The 26,864-nt window shown below is 37.4% G+C and overlaps 2 protein-coding genes across 2 annotated transcripts in view; one reads left to right on the plus strand and one right to left on the minus strand.

Annotated features, from left to right (window-relative positions):
* On the plus strand, positions 1–26,545 carry ssna1 (Sjogren syndrome nuclear autoantigen 1). Its single transcript, XM_028462768.1, has 4 exons — positions 1–249; positions 2,117–2,316; positions 4,491–4,605; positions 26,526–26,545. Exons 1-3 carry the CDS (start codon positions 198–200, stop codon positions 4,581–4,583), a joined length of 345 nt encoding a protein of 114 aa, XP_028318569.1. The 5' UTR covers positions 1–197; the 3' UTR covers positions 4,584–4,605; positions 26,526–26,545.
* The window catches only part of tprn (taperin), a 38,619-nt gene continuing 22,205 nt past the window's right edge, over positions 10,451–26,864 (minus strand). The window contains exons 2-4 of the mRNA XM_028462767.1: positions 15,804–16,002; positions 14,411–14,541; positions 10,451–12,673 (exon numbers count right to left, since the gene is read on the minus strand). Of these exons, the coding sequence (XP_028318568.1) occupies positions 12,611–12,673; positions 14,411–14,541; positions 15,804–16,002 (393 nt within the window). The 3' untranslated portion in view covers positions 10,451–12,610. The remainder of the gene's footprint in view (positions 12,674–14,410; positions 14,542–15,803; positions 16,003–26,864) is intronic.

Genomic DNA, 26,864 nt, shown 5'->3' on the forward strand with positions numbered 1-26,864 from the left:
CGTGACGTAATCCAGCACGACGTAGGCATGCTCCACCCAGGCTGACATTAAACAGCTTTTCCTCCGGATTCAAAAGCCCAATCTGCCGGGAGACGAGCGGAGCTTCGGCCGTAAAACACCTTTGAATGGCCGGATAGCAACAGTGTGACCTCTGTTAAGCTGAATTCACCGAGGAGAAGAAGAAGAAGAAGAAGAAAATGACCCAACAAGCTGCGGCTCTGCAGACCTACAACAACGAGCTCGTCAAATGTGAGCTTCAATGTTTCTCTCCCAAGTTTATTTTTGACGTTTTATTTCCACCATAACTTCCCTCACACACGTTGTCTTTTGTTCCTGATTTACTTCACCTTTTTTTTTTAAAGCTACTTGCTAAGTGTTGTCTTTGGTTAATAATACCTGTACTTTTAACACAAATGTCCACTTAAATATAATCTAAGAAATGGCGGAAAACATAAATGCGAAAATGAATCTATTTTGGTCCACAAATTATTAATATTTTTTCTATTTATTTACAGTTTTTGTGTGGTTATTTTTCCAATATTTTTGTACACACATTAAATAAAATAAAATGACTATCCAATAAATTCATTAAAGCACACTTGACATGCGGCTGTTTGACTGTAAAGAAGTATATCGATATCTGTCATATGTATTGTTTTTTTTTAATTGCGCGAAATACATTTAAAAAAATAATTTTTTTTTTAAATATGATTTGAGTCAGTTATTGTTTTAATTTTTATTAGGCCGTGGCTATTCATACGGAACGCCCCTCATTGGCCAGTTTAGGTGACGTGATAGGTGCACCACGTGACTTAAAGTTCCGTCAGTTTTACTTTAGCTCATATTTATTTTTAGTTACTTCGCTAACCCTTTTATTTTAGCCCTAACCCAGGAAATACCCTAAAATGTTTATTTATTTTTTTGTATGTGTTTTTAAAAGTTGATTTTGCCGTGTTAAATATGTTAAAATGAATATATATATGAGGTCATGACCCCAAGGTTAAAAATCCCTGTATTAGTGTCTTATTTATGGGGGATTAACTCTGCCATAAATAAAAAAATAAATGAATACAATTAAAAGATACTTACAGATATATACTATTAATAAATAAATACTTTTTATTTATTTAGAATTATGGCAGTGTTGATCTTCCATATTTCTTGGACCTCCTATTGGAAAATATAAAGAATTTTGCGGTTCTGTTGTATCCATATGTTTCAGTTAGCTTGTCAAAATTAAATTATATTTGTATTTCACACATGAAGAATATGGCATTCATAGGCAAGGCAAGGCAAGGCAAATTTATTTATATAGCGCATTTCATACTCAAGGCAACTCAATGTGCTTTACATGATAAAACATTCAATTGTTTAAAATCAATAAGAACATTTAAATCAATAAGAACATTTAAAATCATCAGTAAAATCAATTAAAATCATCAGTAAAATCATCATGACATCAACAACATGACAAAAAATCTCTCTCTCAATCATATGCAGTAGAGAAAAAAAGTGCCTTTAACTTTGATTTAAAAATGTTCACATTAGATGCTGACTTCAGCTCCGCTGGCAGTTTGTTCCACTTCTTTGCAGCATAACAACTAAAAGCAGCATCACCATGTTTACTGTGAACTCTGGGCTCCACTATCTGATCTGTGTCCATAGATCTGAGAGACCTGCTGGGTTCATACCTGACTAACATGTCACTGATGTATTCTGGACCAAACCCATTCACAGATTTATACACCAGCAGCAGAACTTTAAAGTCTATTCTGAGGCTGACTGGGAGCCAGTGTAAAGACTTTAAAACTGGAGTAATGTGCTCTGACCTCTTTGTTCTGGTTAAGACCCGAGCTGCAGCGTTCTGAACCAGCTGTAGCTGTTTGATGCTACATTGTACATAGATAGTACAATGTTTGTTTTGATTCTTTCCAAACATCAGAAAAACAGATTTAAAAGTGCACACAAAACTATTCTTGTTTAAAGCTAAAATCAATGATTGAAGCTTCTTCACTGTAAGTATATCAAAACATTCCCTCTCATTTACTTTGATTCTTCTTTAAACTTGTGTTTATTTTTTAACCACAGTTGTTCCCTAATGTTCCTCCTCTCTCAGGTATCGAGGACCTGCACTCTAAGCGTGATGAGCTGAACCGACAGATCACTCAGGAGGAAGAGGAGAAGGAACGTCTGCAGCACGACATTCATGTTCTCACAGAGAAGCTGAGCCGCGTCAACGAGAGCCTTGCTCAAAGGCTCGCTGCCCGGGCCACGTTCGACCGCACCATCGCAGAGACGGAGGCAGCCTACACCAAGGTGTGTGTGTGTGTGTGTGAGATAAAGCTTCACACGGGTCCCCACGGTCATGAAATTCCTGGAAAAGTCTTTCCAGTCTTTCCGATTTTCCAGTCTTGAAGTCATGGAATAATTTAACTGTTTTGGAAATATAGTTTATTTTATTTTATTGTTGCGGGTCAGAAATCGTAGCCGCGTTATTCCATCATTAGCATTAACCTGACCCTGCTGCTGAAGCACACTAAACTTCCGTGGCCTCCAGCGGGCGCAATTCGGCCCCGAGCTGAAAACAAACCACATATTTGGACTCAGGGGAACAAAATGTGTCCGCTGGTGCCACATTTTCCATGAAATTATAACTTTTGTACAACGCAATTTAGTTTTTGGCCTCTGGCGCGCACAGTTTTGACTCTACCCAGGAGGGATGCACATATTCGGACTTTCCGCTGATATCTCGATCCAAGCACTTTTGGAGGCACTATCGACGCTGGAGCTGCTTTCACACTGCTCTCTCCCATAGACACAGTAAGGAGGCGGTGTCCTTCCTGCGCATGGGCGTGGTTCCAGCACCTCTAACTGACACGCCCCTATCATCTCAGAGCAGAGAGAAGTGCTTGTTTTTCCATGGTTTTGAGACCTAATTTGATCTATTTCGCGATTTTATTTTTTCATCTTTCAAATGTGGCTCAGTGGTCACATGTTTCTGTGGTGTGACAAACTCGTAACAGACGGATTCAGATCTTTTTGTGTAAATCCCCAAAATAAAAATAGTTTTTGACACAACTTTCAATGAAAACACCAGAAATGTTTTGGGGAAATGAAGAATGAAGGAAAAACAATTCTATGCATCCAACTACAGGACTCCACATCCCACAATGCAATGCACAAAACTTTTCAAACAATGTCAATAAGAGTGTTTACAGTAGAGATACAGTAAGTGACAATTTCAACTTTTTACATGTTTTTGTTTGTTGTTCAGTAAATGTTCTTGTATTTATTAATCTATGAGGCTTACACTATGTCACACTAACGTACTATACACTACAAACTCATTGAGTATATACTGTCTATACTATTAGTGTGATTAGAGATTCTCTTACAATCTCAGTACGTGACAGAGATAAATAAATGATTCATTTTCATATTCACTTATTTTAATCCTGTTTTGTTGGAGAATAAACTATTCCTATTCGTATTTTCATTGCTGCATGAGACACTGTTACTTAATCAAGTTGTTAACGGAGATTGTCGCTCAGATTGTCATACTGAGCTTGTCATGGGAAAATAGTGCAAGGAAGAATACATTCTTAAAAAGTATATTCCATTTTTTATACAAACACATCTACACACACATTTCAATCTCAGCACGGTGGAAGTAGCAAAAAAATCAATGTTCCGGTAGTGGGCATGCTCATAATGGATCTCAGTACGAGATAAACTCAGACCGTGACACCGGTCCCAGGAACATTTTACATTTCGCTCGCAATGCATCATGGGACGGTTGAGTATGAGTATCCCCATATAGTATACAGCTGGGTGTTTCTCACATACTCAGTCCTTCCATATCTAATGTGAATGCACTACATACTCATTTTGACGTCAGACTTAGCATTAGTAGTACATTAGTATGCTATTTACAACACAGCCTATGTCCTTATTTGATTTATTTTTATATATTCTCCCCAGTAGCTTTAATATTAGCTACTTTTACAAAAAAAATTATATAAATATATATATATATATATTTAGTATTTTCCTGTAATGCCAACAGACAGGCTTTTTATTATTTTTAGGGCGGGGTCGTACAGAGATAAATGTGATTGGCATTAATCCCAAAGAAAAATTGTGGGAAAATAAATAAATCTTAGAAAGCTAAACATCTGAGCTGCTGAGTCATTATAATATTTCCTATTAGTTTCAAATATAAACGTTCTATTAATAATAAAAGTAGTGTTGCACATTTGCTGTTTTCTCTTCTTTTGTTTCACATTATTTACAAACTAAACTAGTGATGTAGTATTTTTCTAATGATTCCTTTTTCACTATTTGTAGAAGTGAGTGTTGATACCAGAGACGCTGACTCGCTGATGCTGAGTCATCAGAGCAAACAAAGCCTCCTGAGCAGCTGTGATTAAAGAACAACAAAGTGCTTCTCCCGTCACCAAAGTGTTTTTTTCTTTCTTTCTGTCCTGCAGATCTTGGAGAGCTCGCAATCTCTGCTCAGCGTTCTGAAGCAAGAAGCAGGAAACCTCAGTAAAGCCACGGAGCCTCGCAGGAAGGAGCACTGACCCAGTGACCCCCCCCCCCCCAGTGGTCACAAACGGCTGCTAACGTTCTTTCTGGACTCTTTAAATGTTCTTGTTATCGCTTTAATCTAATTTCTAATAAAGTCATTCCTCCTCATGGAATTCAAATGCTCAGATAAATGTGCTCATTCTCAGAAAATGGTTTAAATCAGAAGTAGGCAACTGGTGGCTCGGGGGCCGTTTGCGACCCTCACTCAATTTTGTGCGGCCCCTGCAGTAAATGTACAAAATAAGTTAAAAATGCATACGAAATTTGACATATATATATATTTATATATAATATACAAACATGGGCCTGTACAGAGAGAAGAAAGGAAATTGCCCAATAAAAAACAGAATATATAAACAACACCAAATTAATGCCATCAAATGTGCACACACACAGAAAAATACTTACCATTAACCAGCAACACACAAAACGACAATAAAGATGCACTAAAGGAGAGGAAAATAGATAAGATCACTACAAAATACACAAATATAACAGAAACATACAAAACGACACAAGAAACACCAAAAACACACACAGATAGAATAAATTAAATACCAACAACGCACAAAAACGACAGAAAAATAAAAACAAAATGATGAAAACCATAGAAAAAATGTTCAGAAGGCACTAAATACTGTTTTTTTTTTTTCCCACTTATTGACAAAATGAGATTCTTTAAAATGTGTGTTATCACTCATTTGTTCCATCGTTGTGATCTATAGTTGTACACAAAATGGCAAAAAAAAAACACCAAATGAAAGAAAAATTATAGAATGACAACAAAAACAGAAAAAGAATACATAAAAATGTCAATGAAATGACAAAAAATGACTCACAACACAAAAACAAACAAAATGAGAGGAAAATAGGCTAAATGACATCAAACAGTAAACACAGTAAAAAAAAACACAAAACGACCACAAAAAAAACAAATTACAACACAAACACACAAAACAACATACACCAAAAACACATGAAATGACATCACAAACGTATTATTCTTCCCTGTATTAAAGCTCAGATTGGCCATTATTCTAAACGCGGACATGAATGTTGATAATGTGGCCCTCAGATCACAAAAAAATCACTTTTTGTGGCCCCCCACTCTGATAAAAGTTGGCCCACCCTGTGGTTTAAATAATGACGCTTGTTATGAAAACACAGGTTTGTTCAAGTCTTTTCTTTTATTGAGCTTTTCTTTTATACAAGTATGACATCAGTATTCGCTTTACCTCTCGCTCCAATCATCGATACAAATTTACATGAAGCACATATTTTGGTCCGCTTTAACAAACGAGTAGAAAACGAACGTGTCGGAGTGTTCACCACAGTTGACCAATGGAAAAAAAAAAAATCAAATAAAAACACTGCTGAGACATCATCATCAACTACTACTACCACCACCACTCTGAAGATACAAAGACGGACGCAGCTGATCAATGTTGGTGACAATAATCCTCCTAAAAACATGTTATGGAGCATCTAAACACTTCAGCCTGTTCTGTTTATAATCAAAGCCAGATTTGTTATGTTTTCAGATGAGTCAGCCTGAGTTACTCCATAGTGAGATATGGATAGTACTGGTACTACAAAACTGGATAAGTACATATGCAGGATTTATCTCCGTTAGCTTCACCTAACCAGACATTCTGTGTCAGAGAGCGGCTGTACTACGAAGCTGATATAAACACGTTCACTTAAACGAGTTGACTTTAGTGCGCGCTCCTGTGTAGAGCAATTTTCAATATTGATCCATGGGATGATAAACGACAGCGCTCTGATCAGTTTCACTGTATTACATCACAGACGTGTTTCTGTTCAGGTAGACCTCCTCAGTTTATCACACACACACACACTGGGATGAGAGCACATGTAGGGGCGGGGGCCATATGGACCAAATTTCATATCTTAATATTTTTTCGCAAAAAAATAGAGGTATACGATTTAAATCACATTATTTTTTAAATGATTGATTTATGCAGTTGAATAACATTAATCCTGTTTTTCTATTACTTACCAGATTATAAATCGCACCAGTGTATTGGTCCCTTTCCACAAAACGTATGATTTTCATAAATAAATAATTTAGAAATTTTTGATTAGAGTACAAGAATCTTTATTTTTCTGTCTAGGGCTGGGCGATAAGACCAAAATTGATATCTCATTTTTTTTTTTTTTCGCAAAATGGCGATATACAATATAAATCTCGAAATTTTTTAACTCAAAGTCTTGCCAGAAAGAAAATTTTAGGTTAAATTTGTTGACGTAAAAAGCCATACAGGCACATTTATTAATGTGAGCCACTTATTGTATGTCTTTTTCTTGTTGAAGGGACAGCATGTGTGAGTGAGTTCTGTGGTGTGGGGTCTAGGTTAGGACGCACTCAGAAATCCATCAAACTGTACTTTTCATGCTGAGAAGTAGCAAAAGCTAAAAGAGTATTTTAATACAAAATAAACTATGAAATAAACGTACATCGCTATAGTTCTTGCTCAGCCTCAGTAACCATGGTGATTTAGCCGCGTAAGAAGTTAGCCAGCGTCGTAGTACAGCACACATACACCGAATAAAGGAAATCCAGCTTTGTAGTACAGGCTCCTAGTGATGGCGATAACGGCCATTATTTAAAACTGATCCCACAGTTTCTAAATCTGATTTATACGCGACTGAAGCGCGACCACGAGTCATCATCGCAAAGTTAGAGCATCTCTATTTCCAGGTTCTCGCTGCCTGCTCCATCAGAAGGTAAACATTAAAACAGAGCGTCGTACAAACATCAACGAAAGATTAACCATTCAAAAACGTCTAGTTGAAGTAATAGTTGCAGTGGTGTAAACGTTACATTCTTAATGAACAAAAAGCATCGTTTGCAGAGAACTGGGTCAAGAAAAACAGCAACAAACTGTAGCAGAAAAGTTGGTCCTACACATCCTGATTGGTCCGTTTCAGACTTTACGATGAGAAGCTTAATTTGAACTATGAGTAATATGTCCAGGTTTCATTTATTCAGACAATTTTTTTTCAGGAAATTTACTTTGATCTCCTGACATGTTTCGACTGTCAGCTGCCAGTCTTCTTCAGAGGTGTCTGCTGATCGCTTACTTGGAAGGGGATCAAAGTAAATTTCATGAAGAACAGTTAGAATATTATCAAAAAATACAAAACAGCTTGCTGGATTTGAATCATGAATAATATGATAAGGTTGCCAGGGAAACATCAAAGGAAACATGTCAATAGATCAAAGTAAATTTCATAAATAAAAAAAAAAAAGTCTGAATAAATAAGACCTTAACATATTATTCAAAAAGAAGACAAAAGAACTTCATGGATATGAACCATGAATAATATGTTGTGGCTTAATTTATTCAGATTTTTTTTTTTTAGGAAATATACTTTAATTTGACTGTCAATGGCCAGTCTTCTTCTGAGGCGTCTGTTGTTCACTTTGTTGTGTCCTTGACTTATGTGTAGTAATTCCATCATTCCTCATCTGAATAAATTAAACCTTAACATATTATTCAAAAAGAATATTCTGGAATGACTACGCAGAAATCAAGGACACTTGACACATTTTGCCAAGGACAAAGCAAACTTTTTTCAGGAAATTTACTTTGATTTGACTGTCAACTGCCAGTCTTCTTCAGAGGTACCTGCTTATCGCGTTGATGTTTCCTTGACTAATCATTCCAGCAAGGCTCGGACAACTATTATTCAAAAAGAAGACAAAAAGAACTTACTGGAATTACGCGGAAATCAAGGAAACATCAAAGGAAACACGTCAGGAGATCAAAGTAAATTTCCTGAAATTAAATTTTCTGAATAAATGAAACCTGAACATATTCAAAAAGAAGATAAATGAGCTTGCTCATCAATCTGCTAGTGGTTTGGTCCAACCTGTACGTTAGGCCTCCCTTGTCGTGGGTTCACGTGAAGAAGCACCAAACCGTTGTGTGAGAACTGTTCCACAGGCACCCGTTTGTTTGTTTCCATCCTCAAAGACGAGGCTGTAAAGCCGACTTTTGATTCATTAAATTAAAAATTAAAACAACAAAAAAAGCAAAGTTGGTTATGGTAATCCTCGGCAGTGCATTCATCCCATAGATACACAGAGTTTGGTTTTAAAATGTACCGCTTACTTATACAGTTTATGAGCTGTTATTTTGAAACCCGCCTCTTTTCTCTCTTAATCCTGTGTTGCCGTTTCCAACGAGGTGCAAAATAAAAGCTCAAAGCATGACAGTGCAAAAGACAACCCGACATCAAGACTCATACAAATAATTCCTAACGTACGCCTTCATTTTCTAAACAACAAAAATCCCAACAAATTCCACCTGATTGGACGAATAACGGGAGCAAGACGGATGTAAAAAACACAAAAATAAGGGAATAACTGTACAGGAATACTGGCGAGAGGGGTCGATCCGAGCGAGAGGCCGTCACACAAACACTTGAAGGAGTTGGCATTGTGACTGTTTGTTTTTTAAAAACAAAAAAACCAAAAGATAGAAAAACAATTCATTAAAAAAAATTACAATCAAACACTCGTGAACAGACACGAACCACAGAGACGTTGAGAAACGCACAAACCACACACGCTGTTTGTTCTGCACACGTGAAGAAATCAACCATGAGATGTTAACGCTGTCCAAATACACTGGGTTGGTTCAGGAATGCTAATTAGATGCTAACTTTATCGGACTGTAAATAAAGTATCGCAAACACAGAAACACATTCACAATATGAATGGAATCCAGGCCTCGTACTCACACTGTGAAGCTAACGTGTTTTTTTTTTTTTTAAACTGTGCCGATCACGTCAAACTCAAGGCCCGAGGACCAAATCCGGCCCTTTGGAGAATCCAATTAGGCCCTTTGGAGAAAGTTTAAATCACAGCGAAAACAGGAATTATTGTGTAAATGAAAGTCAACAATAATTGCAAAGGCTTCTCACAGTTTATATATCACATGATTGCAGTCGATTTTAATGTTAAACTGTTGAAAAAACTCAAAATCCTTCAATTTTCCATTTAATTAAATAGAAATTGGTCAAAAAAAAAAAAAAAATCTAGGAAATTTAAAGTGAAGATCCTGTTGGGATTGATATTTGTCATTTATTGCTTTGATATTGTCGGTTTCTTAAATGTTTTGTATTTTATGTACAGTATACATAGAAGTGCAAACTATGGTACAATAATGTTAAAATTACTTGTTTTCCTGTATAAAATCTGTGGCCCTCTTGAGATTAAACTGCTCTGTGTTTGTTTGGCCCCTGAACTAAAACGAGTTTGACACCCCTGATTTAAATGAACATAAAAAATGTGTCAAACTCAAGGCCCGGGGGCCAAATACGGCCCTTTAGAGCACATTACATACAAAAATTCTATGAAATTCCACAATATTTGCAGAGCTCAGTTTTCCAGTTCTTTTTTTTTTATCTTTAATTGTTGGAACAACTCATTTGTTTTTCAAAATCTGGCAAAATTTCCCCAAATTTAAGTGAAGTTCCTGCAGGGACTGATATACTCACATACTTTAGCATTTATACGTGGAAGAGCAAACCAGGGCACATTAATGTTGAATTTCCTCTTTTTTCCACCTAAAATCTGCAGCAGGGTTAAGACCAAACTTTTACGTGTTTGGCCCCTGAACCAAAATGAGATCGACACCCCCCGACATACAGTATACGTGGTATGAACATCAGTAATCAATACGTAACTTACTTTTCTGTTTTATCTTTCTGATTGTGACGTTTCTGCTCTTGAAAGGTGCTACTGTATATAAATAACTTTTACTTATATACTGAAATTCAGAATTTTGCTTCAAAACTACAAATTTCATTCAAGTTCATTCACAGTAGTTCTTTGTTTAAAGTCAAGTTTTTTTTTTGTGTTGTTTATTTATGGCGTTAAATGCTGAACATATTGAACATATTTGTGGTGTTTGATTTCAATGTAAAGCTCATAAAAGGAGATTTACCGTCAGGTTTTTCCTTCAGCTCTGATTGATGCTGCCATCATTGGAGACAGTGTGTGGAAGCAGGGCATCATGGGAAACATGCGGGGCCTCGACAGCCCTGGACGACTGCAGAGGTTTTATGATTAGATAATAAGGTCCAGAAAGTGGATCATTTAAATGAAGATCACTGAAATGCTTGGAATTTGACCCCTGAACTGTAAATGAGACAAACCAAAGACCCCTCGGTGTGTGACTCACACGTGTGCAGAACAAAGTGGGTTTAAAGTGATGGAGAACGCCGTTAAATCTCAATATCTCACACTGGATTCATCATGGTGGACAGGCCTAGTCATGGTTTATTAGGGCTGCACTAATCCAGGTTTTATATTGATTCATCAGATAAAACAATTAAAAATCATGTTGAAAACAACAGAAATTTGTCTCCTTTTTAAGAAAAAGTGACTTATTTATTGCATACGTTTTAAGCAAAGTAGAAAAAGAAAATAAATTAATGTTTTATTCATTCAACTTTTTTTTTTTAAAACTTACTTAAATCTTCTGACATGTTTCAACTGCCCACTGTCAGTCTTCCTCAGAGGCATCTGATCTCTTCGCCAGAGAGACCATCGAGTGACAGGGGGCGTCACCCGATGGTTTCTTGGCCACGCCCAGAAATAACTCACAAGGATACATAAAAACGATCAGTAGATGATTTCCTAATGAAAGAACTGTTAGGGATGCCTCTGAGGAAGACTGACAGTCAAAATATGACAGGAGATCAAAGGAAATTTTCTAAAGTCATAGTCTAGTCACTTAATAGAAAATAAAAAATTATGAATTCAATTGTAAAACAAAAAAAGTTAAAGTAGTTTTTTTTTTTGTTTAATTAACAAAGCTTTGAGGCCAAGAAAAATTAACCTATAATTTTTTGTAATTGACATATTCTTGGAAGAATCTCACTGCAAGTTTCTAACTTTAATGTGACTAATAAAGTATTTATTAATATTAGTTTAAACTCTAATTAACGTGCACTCTTTAGATGTTTGTGTGGCAACGTTGATTGATTTAAAACCTGGATAGCTCCTGTCCTGCATGTTTTTTTTCATCTCTTACCGCTCCAACACACCTGAATGTAACGATGGTGTCATCATGCAGCTCTGCAGAAAGTTTCATGAAAAACATGCAGAACACAGGCCCTCCAGGACCAGACGATTGGCCGCACCGTGTGCAAAGCGTGCGATATTGAGCTTTCTTAGAGTCGATGGAATGTTGAAGTTAATGAGGTTTGACACGGGCACTCGTGGCCCTCCTAAAAATCATCTTTTTAAAAAAAAAAAACACATTTCTGTACACCAACGATTTCCAGACATGCAGACGTGGAATAAATAGACGACGAAGAAGAAGATTTACAGGAACATTCCACAGTTTTGTCACCAGCAGTACGGACATTACAGACGTTATTGGCCAAGGTCACTTCTTTCAAGCTTTGTTCAAACAGGAGTTTTTGCTACTGATGGACAGAAGAAAAAAAAAAAAAACCCTCCTGGGCGGTGGGTGCATATGTGACTCCGCCCCCTTTCCTCACAACGGAGGGTGGGAGTTTTCTCCTGGTGGCTACACACGGTACCGTTCAGCAGCTGGGATCATACGGCATAGTAGAAAAAGGCATACAGAAGCTTTACAGTAGAAGAAGAGGCTGAAATCACCACATGCAGTAAAAAATAAACAACAACAAAAACAAAAACAATGAGAGAAAACTACAAATGTGGCACCTTTGACTGTTTGTCATTCGTTGATCGACCGTCTGCGTTTGTTTGTTTTCTGGCTCTGAACACTGAACAAACTCCATCGCTGGCAGATTCTCATTCCTTCCCTTTTCTTCATTTTCCCGCCGTGACAAACGCACAGAACGAGGAAAACAACGGGGGACAGATCAACTGTCCTTAAGGGGGGGCTGGGGGGGGGGGGGGGGGGGAGTCACAGTCCAGCTGCTTCAGAAAAGACCAAAGCTCCTCGTGGCAGAAACCCACTCCAAATATCAAACCATCGTCATGGAGACGCCATCAGAAGTAGAGAGCAGGCTCACTGCTGTAGTCAGAGTGGGAGGAGCTATCAGCTGGAGTCAGCTGAGGAGGAAACGTCACTTAATGATCAATAACACAGACAATCAATGTTATCAGATAAAAACACATACAGTAGTAGGTCCACTGTAAACACTACGTTTATTGACATTAACGGAAAAGTTTCCTGCATTGCATTGTGGGATGCAGAGTCCTGTAGACCAGGGGTTCTCAACCTTGTGGTCGCCAGATGCTTTTAAGAAACTAAGAATATTTTTTAAGCAATTTGAGCCCATTTATGCTTATTTTTTACCTATTTTTCATCACTTTTTCTTGCCATATTTTTGCTTCTTTTAATGCATATTTGCTACATTACTCCCATTTCGACCACTTCTCCATCACATTTCAATGCCTTTTTGACACTTTTTTCCCACTTTCAAGACATTTCCAGCACTTTTAAACCCTTTCCACTACTTTTCCATCTAATGTCACATATGTTGACCCATTATTGTCACTTTTAGCCTCTTTTCACCATATTTCATGCTTATTTTTTTGCTAATTTAACTACATTCACCATTTGTCATGCCCATTATTTTCCAATTTAAACTATTTGTTCTAATATTGACACTTTAAACCCTTTTTACCACTTTTTCTGTCCATTTTTGGCCACTAATTTGCAATTTTTAATAAAATTCTGTGGTTTTTAAAATCCCATTTCAGCTTTCCCCCCGCCATTTTTTGGTAACTTTTTAAGCATTTTATTTCTGATTAAAACAAGGATTTACATCTTTAATATGACTATATACTACGGCTGCACGATTATTTTGATCTATATTGTAATTGTGATTATAATCACAATTATGCATCATATTTGGTTAAAAACTGTTTTTATGACACTACTTTTAAACAATACAGTGGAAAATGAAGCTTTAAATAAGAATTGTGATGAAAAAAAAATTACCTCAGCATTTAAAATGTCCCAAAGGGTGGCTAAATGAATACACTATTACAGAGTACATATTATAAATGTAAATATTGCAGATGATCAGGTTTATTTAATCACGGCAACCATAATCATTATAATAATAAAATGTGATTAATTGTGCAGCATTACTATATACTGTGGTGCAAATAATAAAACAAAATCTTAAAAAAAAAGGGTTTAAAGTGTCAATATTGGAACAAATAGTTTAAATTGGAAAATAATGGGCATGACAAATCATGAATGTGGTTAAATTGGCAAAAAATAAGTATGAAATACGGTGAAAAGAGGTTAAAAGTGACAATAATGGGTCAACATATGTGACATTAGATGGAAAAGTGATGGAAAGGGTTTATAGGTGCTGGAAATGTCTTGAAAGTGGGAAAAAAGTGCAAAAAAGGCATTGAAATGTGATGGAGAAGTGGTCTAAATAGGAGTAATGTAGCAAAAATGCATTAAAAGAAGCAAAAATATGGCAAGAAAAAGTGATGAAAAATAGGTGAAAATATGGTAAGTTTGATGTTGTTGTAGAAAAAAGGCAAAAATAAGCAAAAATGGGCTCAAATTGTTCAACAAATATTCTTAGTTTCTAAAAGTCATCAGGCGACCCCCTCCCAGTGTCTCGCAATGCCAAGGTTGAGAACCCCTGGTCTACAGGACTCCACATCCCATAATGCAATGCAGGAAACTTTTCCAACAATGTCAATGAGAGAGTGGAGATAAAAACAAACCAATTCCAACCTTTTACGTGTATTTATCAGTAAATCATGTGTGATTTATTAACGTGTGTGTGTGTGTGTGTGTGCGTGTGTTGTTCTCACCATCACTTCCTCCGTCATCGTAGGCCTTTGTTCTTCTTCTTCTTCTTCTTTTTTGTAAACGTTCTCGTCACGTTTCAGCTCCTGCCACGTGTTGAAATCCACCGTGTGTTTGGGGACGTAGTTTGAAAGATCTGCAGGCGAGAGACAAAACGCACGTCAAGCATTTCTCAACCCGTCCCAATCCATGGTGTCAAACCTACGGCCCGTGGCCTAAACTGGTCCCAACAGCAGATGGCGGCAGAGCGCCATAAATGGACTTCACCCACCCAACCCTAATAAGTGTTGTTCATTGTTTATTTCATACATTTAACCAGCCGTGTTCCTCCATAGCTCCCACTTCAGTCTGTGTGAGTTTTAAACCTTAGTTTTAATCCCAGTCAGTAAAAATGACATTGTTCAGTGATTTAATGAAGCATATCTGTGCATTTACAAAGCAACTAAAAGTCATCTGTGAACCATTTTAGAGTAAATATCAATTATTTGCATTAAAATAAAATAGCTGACATCATATTATATCTGGTAGTATGTTGTGTCACATGTTAAAAAGTAGATTTATTCATATTTATGTGTTATAATGAAGATATTGGTTGAACGAGCATGTTGCTTTAAAAAAAAAAAACAAAAAACACATGAAGTAAAGGATTCTGGGTTATCTATTTAGAATAATATATTGAATTTAAAAGCACACTTTACAGAGTTCAGTATAAAGTGAATTTTAATCCAAGTAGGATGACATTTTAACGCGATAAAATGTTACTAATTATACTAGAATTATCTGAAATATTTAAATATTCTGTGAGGAAATTACTTCATTTAATAACAAGATAACATTTTACTGGTCACATGACGATATTTACAGACCTTAATGCGCCAGGCTTAAATAACAAATGCTTGGAAAAGGTTTCTTAGCTACAAGCTGCATCATTTTTGTTAGAAATCTGGATTCAAATAAAATAATGGAAAAAAAAAAAAATCCACCTTGCATGATGTATTTTGTCCTTTTCTCAGGGATCAATACAACCTGTCCTCTACACTCAGATGCAGTAACCAGTCTGTCCACCAGGGGGCTCAAAGACCTCACACACAGTCTTGGTTTTACAGAGTCTCCATAATAATGAGGCGAAGCTGCTCTGTGTACAACTAAAGATTTGATCATTTGGATTCAAATGTTTTACCTTGAAGTAAAATTCCACCTTTTTCTTCTTTTTTAAACAAATATTTTGTTAGATTATATTACCACTTTTGGTCGATAAGCAAGACATTTTTACCTTTACTCTCACACCCACTAATCACTTCAAACCTCTCACTTTTTTTGGCCTTTTTTAAATGTTTGTCATATGAAAATTTTACAAACATAACTCACAGAAACTGGGAGTGTGACAAACAAACAAACCAGTGCCGTTGCTGCTGTGGTTGTTGGACGATGTGCTCAGTGAAGGCCGTGGGATGTGAATCCTTCCCACAATGCTCGGCTGTTGGTCGTCCAGCTTCCTGACCTTGTCCTCCTCCTCGTCCTCGCTGTCCCACACGCTGCTCTCACACGGATACTCGTACGTGCTGTGGAGACTCGACTCGTTGAAGGAGATGTTCAGCTACAAGGAAAACAAAACAAAACACTGCTTGGTTACGTTTTGCCAGAAGAAAACAGTATTAAAAAATACAATAAAATCACAGTTAAGTACGGCGACGTATTAGGGCCACATTCAAATCAGGCAGTGGCAATCCGTACGGCAGACGTATCAATATACCGACATTCTATCCATACGCAGCGGCCCTCATTGGCCAGTTTAGGTTATGTGATAGGTGCACGTCAACCATCACGTGACCTAAACTAGCCAATGAGACGCGACATACTTGTACCCCAACCCTACACTATGTTACGGACTAACTAACCCTAACCCTATACTACGTTACAGACTAACTAACCCTAACCCTAGACTACGTTACGGATTAATTAACCCTAACCCTATACTACGTTACAGACTAACTAACCCTAACCCTAGACTACGTTATGGACTAACTAACCCTAACCTATGTTACGGACTAATTAACCCTAGACTACGCTACGGACTAACTAACCCTAACCCTAGACTACGTTACGGACTAACTAACCCTAACCCTATACTACGTTACAGACGAACTAACCGCAACCCTAACCCTAACCTATGTTACGGACTAACTAACCCTAACCCTATACTACGTTACAGACTAACTAACCCTAACCCTAGACTACGTTACGGATTAATTAACCCTAACCCTATACTACGTTACAGACTAACTAACCCTAACCCTAGACTACGTTATGGACTAACTAACCCTAACCCTAACCTATGTTACGGACTAATTAACCCTAGACTACGCTACGGACTAACTAACCCTAACCCTAGACTACGTTACGGACTAACTAACCCTAACCCTATACTACGTTACAGACTAACTAACCGCAACCCTAACCCTAACCTATGTTACGGACTAACTAACCCTAGACTACGTTACGGACTAACTAACCCTAACCCTATACTACGTTACGGATTAATTAACCCAAACCCTATACTACGTTGCGGACTAATTAACCCTAACCCTGTACTACGTTACAGACTAACTAACCGTAACCCTAACCCTAACCTATGTTACGGACTAACTAACCCTAGACTACGCTACGGACTAATTAACCCTAAACCTAGACTACGTTACGGACTAATTAACCCTAAACCTAGACTACGTTACGGACTAACTAACCCTAACTGTAAACTACGTTACGGACTAACTAACCCTAACTGTAAACTACGTTACGGACTAACTAACCCTAACTGTAAACTACGTTATGGACTAACTAACCCTAACTGTAAACTACGTTACGGACTAACTAACCCTAACTGTAAACTACGTTATGGACTAACTAACCCTAACTGTAAACTACGTTACGGACTAACTAACCCTAACTGTAAACTACGTTATGGACTAACTAACCCTAACTGTAAACTACGTTACGGACTAACTAACCCTAACTGTAAACTACGTTATGGACTAACTAACCCTAACTGTAAACTACGTTACGGACTAACTAACCCTAACTGTAAACTACGTTATGGACTAACTAACCCTAACTGTAAACTACGTTACGGACTAACTAACCCTAACTGTAAACTACGTTATGGACTAACTAACCCTAACTGTAAACTACGTTATGGACTAACTAACCCTAACTGTAAACTACGTTACGGACTAACTAACCCTAACTGTAAACTATGTTATGGACTAACTAACCCTAACCGGGTTGTTGTCCGTACGTCTGCCGTACGAATAGACACTTTGTTAAAATAAAAAGAAATCTGAGCACTACAAGATTAAAGTTGTAATATTTTGAGAATAATTCATAAATTGGAACTTGAGGGCAGTTTTGGCTAAATTGAGGGACAAATGGCCCGTGGCCCTCGCTAATTTCTGACATTTATCGTTTATATCGTGGGATGACAAATTCTTACCGGTGAGAATGTTTTTGACGATTTATCGTGAACGACGATATATCGCACATTCTTGATTGCTGCAAAAGTGAATTTCCCTTCTGGGAATCAATAAAGACATTCTATTATATTCTAAACTCATATATTTGCTAAAATAAGTTATGATGAATGATGACTGCAGCACACACAAGATCCTGTTTGTATTTAAAAAAATGTTCTCATAAAATTCATATTATGACTTTAATCTCATAAAATTATGATGTTATTAAGACACGATTTTATGATCATAAAATTGAAACTTTATTCTCGAGATGATACGACTTTAATCTTGTAGTACTCATTTTTATTTTATTTTAATGTGGCCCTAATACGCCGTCGTAGTAAACAGAACAATTAAATAAAAAAAAAATGTGTGAATAAATATGGAACATCTAAAAAAAATATAAATAAAACAGATACAAGAAAAATTAAAAAGTCAACAAATACAATATCAGAATGAATATTAAAATACAGATCTGATTCAACTGGTTTGCTTCCAGTAAACAGGCTTTTATCAGGTGCCAGGATGATAATCAACACTACGTTTCCCTTCAGTGCTTTCATTGTTGTTTCCGCTGCTGTTTAAAGGCTGAGATTACACACCTCTAGTCATGTGAGAGCGCAGGAAATCCCAAGCGCACGTTTCCCAAATCACATTTTTTTTTTTTGACACATTCCAAAACCTTTGAAATGTCGTTATTAGAAGATCTATGCCTAACAAAACCCATTATTCTGCAGCATAGTATTTTATGAACTTTTAGAAATGGTACTACTTTACCCTGTGCGCCGCCATGTTGAAATTACATCATTGGTGACGTGATTAGCCCCTTCTAGTCTATTGATTTCTATGGGAGGTGCAGCATTTAGGATCATTTAGCAGTTTTTTCAGTCAAAATGACAACTTGTGCATGTAAATAATCCTGTTGAGCAGGCAGTTGATTCACAGTGAATTCTGGTTGCCTTTAATTTAATTTAATGCTCTTCTTCTTTTCTTAATGGCGTCTATGAAACAACAGAGTGGGAACTGTCGCCGCCTGTGGCCACAGGGTTTTTAAGTTTGACTGATTTTTAGAGCAACCCAAAGCAGCACAAGTCGTCATGGTCAAATGAGTTTGAAGGTTTGATGTGCAAAGAGGTGTAGATACTCTGTAGTGTTATAAAGGGCTATATTTGCGGGTGCAAAGTAAAATGGCGTGTGCAATTTCCCTGGTGTAATTCTATGGGACTCATTTTTATATTTTTGTCGTTTGGTGTATTTTTCTGCAATGTATGTTTTTTGGAGTCATTTTGTGTATTTTTGCATCTTTTTTAGTGTAGTTTTGTGCATTTTTGTTGTCGTTTAGTGTATTTTTCAGTTTGTGTACTTTTTGTATAAATATTATTGTTTCGTTTTTTGTTTTATTTTACTCATTTGGGCGACCGTGGCTCAGGTGGTAGTGGGTCGTCTTCTGATCGAGAGGTTGGGGGTTCGATCCCAGTACCTGACTATGTGTCAAAGTGTCCTTGGGCAAGACACTGAACCCTAAGTTGCTCCCAGTGGTCGACTAGCGCCTTGCATGGCAGTCCTGTCCCACTGGTGTGTGAATGTGAGAGTGATTGGGTGAATGAGCTGATATGTAAAGCGCTTTGAGACTGCTTCAGTGTGGTGATAAAGCACTATATAAATCAAGTCCATTTACCATTTAGTGTATTTTTATTATAAATACCTCATGTGTGGTGAGGGCGTGTGTGTGCGCGCCGCGGCCATTGCCCGCCAATAACTTCCGGGTCCCATCTGTTCAGTCTAAACAAACGTTTTTAAATCACCTAATAAGTCCAAAATGACGTATGCACACACTCGGGCAATGTGCAAGCCGTTCAGGTCGAACAAAAATCGTTTGTGCCGCTCACTCGGGTCAAATAGTTTTGTGAACGTGAACAACACAAGCCACACACACACTGAACTTTTGACCAAACACACGACAGTTCTCACAGGCCCATGTGACCCCGTCATTAAACACCTTCAGAGGTCCTCACAGCCACATCCAACAGACAATCATCATGTGTCCCAGTCATTCGCTGACGCAGCAAATCATTCATGAGCGCCTCATGGCTTATTCAGCACAGGATTTAATTGGTGACTCAGCATGTTTGGTCTCCATCAGTGCTTCTGTGCTTTTTTTTTTTTTTTCAAGGGACGTGTGACAAACTGGGGATTGATTGATTGATTCCAGGCGTGTTCGATCTTTAGAAAAACGTGAGGGAAAGCAGTTGGAGCCAGATGTTCTCAAACACATGACACCTGTTCTTGTAGATAAAAAATATATCTTGTGCTTTTATTTTAAAAATGATTGATATATACAGTTGTATGACAATCCCATTATTCTATCAGTAGGTGGTGATCACTTAATAGAATACAAGAATTCTGATTAATAGACTTTATTTACCAGATTATAACTGGTGTATTGGTGCCTTTTACATGGAATATGTGGATTTTTGTGGAAAAATCATTTATTTATTAGGAAATGCCTCTTGATTGAAGTACATAAATGCACCAGATTTAGCACTTAAGCTAATTTTGAGGTTTTGTACGTCATTTTCTGCATTTCTGGTAGGGCTGGACGATATGGACCAAAATTAATATCTCGATATTTTTACTCAAAATGGTGATATACAATATAAATCTCGATATTTTTAACTTGATAAAGTCTAACCAGAAAGACAATTCTAAACTAAATTTGGGACAGCATGTGTGAGTGAGTCCTGTAGTGTGGCTTGTTTAGGGCAGTAATTCTCAACCTTTTCAGCCCACGACCCCCAAAATAAAGGTTCTAGAGGGCGGGGACCCCCACTGTAACTGAAGGTGGTTGAACACAGACATGAACATTTAAGAACAGTCATGTGTAGACACGGTCATCTATAAGGGGGAATAAAGGGGAGAGATTTTTGGGGTCCATCCATAAAGTCAGCAAAATGATGGTCTATTGTTCTATGAATCTGTGATAACCACATTTATTTATTCATCTGAATAATATCCACTGTTATCCAGGAATGTTTAGTATTACTTGGGCCATAGTATATAGTCATCTTAAAGATGTAAATCACTGTTTTAATTGTAAATAAAATGGGTTAAAAGTGAGCAAAAATGTTGGAAAAGGTGATGAAATGGACAGAAAAAGTTGTAAAAAAAAAAAAGGTTTAAAATGTCAATATTGGCTTAAAAGTGGCAGAAATGGGGGGAAAGGGGGTTGGGGTAATGTAATTTAAAAAGTAGGAGCAATTAGTTTAAACTGGCAAAAAATGGGCAGGACAAATAGTGAATGTGGTTAAATTGGCAAAAGTAAGCATGAAATATGGTGGAATAAAAGGTTAAAAGTGACAATAATGGGTGAACTTCTGCAACATTAGGTGGGAAAAGTGATGGAAAGTGTTTAAAAGTGCTGAAAATGTCTTGAAAGTGGAATAAATGTGCAGAAAAGGCATTGAGATTTGATGGAGAAGTGGCAGAAATGGGAGTAATGTAGCAAAAATGCATCAAAAGGTGCAAAAAAGGCAAGAAAAAGTGACAAAAATAGGTTAAAATGTGTTAAGTTTGGTGTAGAAAAAGGGTAAAAATAGCAAAAAATGGTCTAAAATTGTTAGGGAAATTCTCTCAGTTTCTTGAAGGCATCTGGCAACCCACTCCCAGTCTCTCGCGACCCCAAATGACCCCAACTCCAAGGTTGAGAACCCCTGTTTTAGGGGAAGGTCTTGGTTACGACAGACTCGGTAATCCATCTCACTGATTTTCATTCTGTTCTGAGAAGTAGCAAAAGCAGCGACTCCTAAAACGAGCATTTTAATACAAAATAAAACACAAACATATCGATATAGTCGATGTTATATTTTTCTCTATCGCCAAAATAGAAAACTCGATATATCTTGAATCTTGATATATTGCCCAGGCCAAGCTTCTGGATTCCTTTTGTACATTTTTCTGTCATTCTGTGTGTCATTTAGTGTATTTTAGTTAAGGGAGCCTCACAAAGTCAAACCACAGGCCACCGTAGAGCGTCTGTTTCAGTGTTTGAACCACATGTAGGCTGAGAAAACTCGAGTTTCCACATAAAAGCAAAGGTTTTGTTCTGAATCAACCGACTGCTCTTAACTAGTGTAACTGGCTTCATCCGATCGGCCAAATATGATCTAAATCTGCTCTAATCTTCATCACATGACCACGGAGTAAGACCAGCTTTCACTCTTAACCTTTGGAACAGTATGTGAGCCTAAGTTCAGAACACACAGGAGAAAGGAAAGTGAATGTAATGCATCACTTAAAGTGTTCCACCCTACTTTAGGCACCAAACCTGCTTTTTTAGTTCTAAAGTCATGGTGCAACAGGAGCAAAGTGTATCACTGCAAACTCACAGCAGGCTTCCTGTCAGAGAGGAAGTCTGCGGCCACTAAAAGTGAGTCACATCAATAAGTGAAGCTCATTGGCTTCCTCTTTCACTGTCTGTCAAACCAAACGACAGACATCACTCTCTGTTCCAGCTGTTGAGTTGAAGAATCGACAGAGGAAACGCTATAGGGTCAATAAACTGTCGGGGGGGAGTTGAAGTTTCCCCCTAGACTAGGGTTTTTAGGACCCTGAAGGAAAACGGCGTCCCTGATATAAAGCCTGCGTCATGGAAGCAGAAGTGATTTGTCTTGTGTCCTCAGGCAGTGGGGCGACCCAACAGGCCTGCTGGTCCTTTCTCTCACCAAACAGCTACACACACACACACACACACACACACACACACACACACACACACACACACACACACACACACACACACACACACACACACACACACACACACACACACACACACACACACACACACACACACACACACACAGTTTTAAACAGAAAATATCATTATTTAACAAGGTTCTCATCAGGAGTGTTTAAACAACCCATGCTCTTTTGTGTCCAAGCATACAACAATTATTACAACGGTACCGATTAAAAATGTAAAAAAATACAGAAAATCCCCCTACGCTGCTGAAAACACACTGTAGGGGATCAAAATTAAAATGTTGGGGTCCCCTGCACTCAACGGTGCTGGCGAGAACCCTGCCTAACATACTAAATCCATACCATACAACTATTCTTACCTATAGAATGAAACGGCACTTACAGTACTTCCAAAATGAAGTCTATACGCTCACTGTTGTTACTTTTTTTTTTTTACTTTTCAGGGACAGGAAACTCTGGAAGGCCCCTCGGTTTTATTCGTATAATCAGTATCGAAAGGATCAATGAAAGACTAAAACGTTACAAAAAACAACTAGCGAAAAAAGTATTTGACTGTTGGGTGACTTTTGTGATGAATTCACTTCCTCAAGCAGAAATTACAATACGACATGGCATAATACCCTCACATGCTCGTGAGCATTAACCCTAACCGTTGCCGGTTTTCACAGTAAACAATTCTTGAGCAAAATCTGACGCAATATGATGGCACTCACCTCCTTTAACGGAAATAGCTATCTGACATGGACTAAACCGTCACTTACAGTTTTTGGAAAAATATCGGACATTTTTTTCCAATATTTTTCGCTGTAAAACAGATGGCTGAATGTCTAGCAAGTTTAGCAAACAGACAAATGTCAAATCTTGTACAACATATTGCGTGATTTCAGCGTACGAATCTGAGATTAATGATAAGCATGTTTGGCTAAAAATGATCTTATTAGGGAAAAGAGAAAACAAAATTGAAATGTGCAAAACTATCGCGGTAATGACGTAGGGCTCTATTCTCCCATCTGGACTTTTTTGCGCACCTGCAGTTACGCGCTTTTCTCCTATTCGTATTCTCCGGTCCAGGCTGCTGATACGCCCACCGCGCGTAAGGTAGACCAAAAGCGCATATAATAATAATAATAATAATAATAACGGCTTGGATTTATATAGCGCTTTTCTTCGAGGAGACTCAAAGCGCGTTACAAAAACCATTATTCATTCACACCAGTCACTCACACAGTCATACCGGTGGTGGTAAGCTACAATGTAGCCACAGCTGACCTGGGGCAGACTGACAGTATGTGTGAATGGAGGCGGTCTGGAGGAAAGGAGGCGGTGATGTCATTTTTTTTGAGAAATCACGGAACATGGAGTTTTCCCAACGTTTGTAAATGTCATTGAAATCCGTGAAAATGTTAAGTTCACTTTTAATTTGAAAGGCTTTCATTGGTAAACAATGTAACAGGTTGATTTGATCATCTGTAAAGCGTGACCAAGTTAGATGCGCTGGAGACATGAGGAGATTGCACCCTGCTTTAATAGAGGGATGTTTGCAGTGAAACAGAACTATTGGCTTATATAATACACAGTTTTAAATATAAATAGTTTAAAGTGAGCTGAGCCTCATTAAAATATGTGTGGGAACAGTTTCTGGTCCATCCTCATCTGCATATGACAGCTTTTTTTCACTCTGTAGTGGATCAAACTGACTTTACGTTGGACATAGTATGAAAATAGTAGCTGAGTGATCACAGCTGCTGCTGTGTGACGCACGAGTCTGTGTGGCTTCAAATGTAACTAAGTCCATATATCTCGTGCAATATAATGTTTCACCTTATGGAGGCGCTGCACTTATTCCAGGGTTAGAAGAACGTCAGAGGAAAAGGACTTACGCACACCGGAGAATGCGTGTAAAGCCAGATTTGAATGGGAACGGCCACATTTCAGGGCTGCTCCACCCACAGTGCGTAACTGGTATGAAGGCGCGCAGAGACTGACTTACGCACATGGGAGAATAGAGCCCATAGAAATTTGTAAAGCGATGCAGAAATAGGTAAACTCTAAAACGGACCTGGGGAAATTTCAAAATGGAAAATCTTGAGCCTCGTTTTAACTGTCGTCTTTCATATTTCGGTAATCGAAAGACAATGTACAGCAAAATAAATCACAAAATTCCTACAATACGATGCAGATATTGCTGCCTTGAGTATAGGCCTACTGTATAATGATAGCAAACAATAAGTTTGTATTGTCATTTCATGTGCTTTTGGTGTAATTTATTATTTAGTTTCATTTTGTGTGGTCCTTTTGTGTAATTTCTTTCTCATTTTGCACTTTCTGTTGTTGTTTTGTGTGTTTTTAAAGTCATTTAGCTCATTTTCCTCTCATTTTCTTTGTTTTTAGTTGTTTTGTGTGTTGTGAGTCAATTTGTGTATTTTTGCTGTCATTTTGTAATTTTTCTCTCATTTGGTGTTTTTTTTTTTGCCATTGTGTGTTTTTGGAGTCATTCTGTGTATTTATCTTGTCTAGTGTATATTTTGTATGTGTTTTACTTCAGAGGCCGCTAAAAATCAGAGCGAGGACCACAAGTTGCCCCTGGGCCGCCAGTTGCACATGTCTGGTCTAGAAAGTGGACCAGTGGAACTAATAAATTACTACTGCTATATAATACTATAATTTATTATCACAATTTAAAAATGGCTTTATTATTTTTTTCAGTTGTGGTACTTTTTTTGGTTTAGCAGATACAAATGTTGGTTTGATGAGGCTGTAATAAAGAATATAAAGTATGTGAATATGTTGATTGATAAGAAGTTTGTACGTTTCTTTATTTACCAATTACGTTTTAAACTTAATTTGTTTATAGTAGTATTTAAGGCATTTTTGTTGTTTTATTGAGGTTGTTGTTTTTCTACTTACTAAATATCTAGATAACTTTTACTTCAGAATGATACTGTTACTGCCTTGAGTATTGGCCTATAACAGTGATTCTCAACTGGTGGGTCGCGGACCAGTACTGGGTGGGACGCGGACAGCTGGTCAAAAATAAATAAACACTTAATGTCTCTCATGATGGACTTGTCTTTTATTTTGAAAGAAACTTTTTTTTGTGAAATGCATGTTGCACACGAAAATATATAGATTTATGCTTTAAAAAAAAGATTATGTGTGTTTTCAACAGCTACTTTTGAAAAACTAAACTTGGTCTGAAGAATTCTAAAAAATAAATTAATTAATTAAAAAAAATAAATTAAAAAAAGAGTGGGTCGCGAATCATTTTATGACTTATTTTATAGTGTGGAATGTTACTCACACAGAGAACAATAGTCAGTCACTGCAGAGATGAGAAGATCCTAAACCCCAATAACCTCAATAAAAACCAATGATGGATTTTAGATGCAGGCCAGAATAATACCACCCTTTTTTTGTTGATAAACCGATATCTGATACCTATACTAAAAATAGCCGACTATGGAGCTCTCAGAGTGGATGCTGAAGCAAGGACGGGGATTTAAAAGAGGCATTGTGATTCATATGACAGAGGTTGAGCACTGCCTGTTTGTCAATAAGTCTTTAAAAACCTTCGGGACAGCCGTTGTTAGACATTTCTTTAAAGAAATCACAGGAAAAAAAAAAAGAAAATACACAGTCAACTTTGTTAATCCTAGAAGTCCATTCATTTTAAATTCAAAAGGCTTTATAACACATAAAAACACTGAACATCACTGTGTAGACCTATGGAGAACCAGTTATTGTACTCTATATTCAGTATGTTTACACTTTATTTTGCTGGAATAGAAAGATTTTAGATTTCTCACTACATACCAAACAGAATGGCTCCTTAGGCTGTCAGGCTTGTTAGCACACACACACACACACACACATACACACACACCCCATCTCACACCACAGTAACAGACCATTAACTCCTGAATGCAAAACCCAACTGTTTAATGGACACTTTAAAGGCTTAACGCATCACAATAATTCAGTGCTTTGGTTTTGGAGTAAATGGGAGAGTGTATATATCTACTGTGTGTGTGTGTGAGTGTGTGTGAATGAATCAGTGTTTCGGGGTGTGTTAGAGAAAAAAAAAGGAGACAGAGAGATAGCACTCAGTGTACATAGTTATTAATCATTACTTAATCACATTTATCTTTCATTTTCCATCTTTCCTTTGATTTAAACTTGGGAGATGTGT

Source organism: Gouania willdenowi, chromosome 12 (genome assembly GCF_900634775.1).
Source record: "Gouania willdenowi chromosome 12, fGouWil2.1, whole genome shotgun sequence".
Taxonomy (NCBI): domain Eukaryota; kingdom Metazoa; phylum Chordata; class Actinopteri; order Blenniiformes; family Gobiesocidae; genus Gouania; species Gouania willdenowi.

Excerpts from the sequence above, each read along its gene's own strand:
- ssna1 (XM_028462768.1), top strand. The coding sequence starts at position 198 with ATGACCCAACAAGCTGCGGCTCTGCAGACCTACAACAACGAGCTCGTC. Across the intron at positions 250-2,116 it reads CAACAACGAGCTCGTCAAAT|GTATCGAGGACCTGCACTCT; the intron begins GTGAGCTTCAAT and ends CTCCTCTCTCAG. Across the intron at positions 2,317-4,490 it reads CGGAGGCAGCCTACACCAAG|ATCTTGGAGAGCTCGCAATC; the intron begins GTGTGTGTGTGT and ends TCTGTCCTGCAG.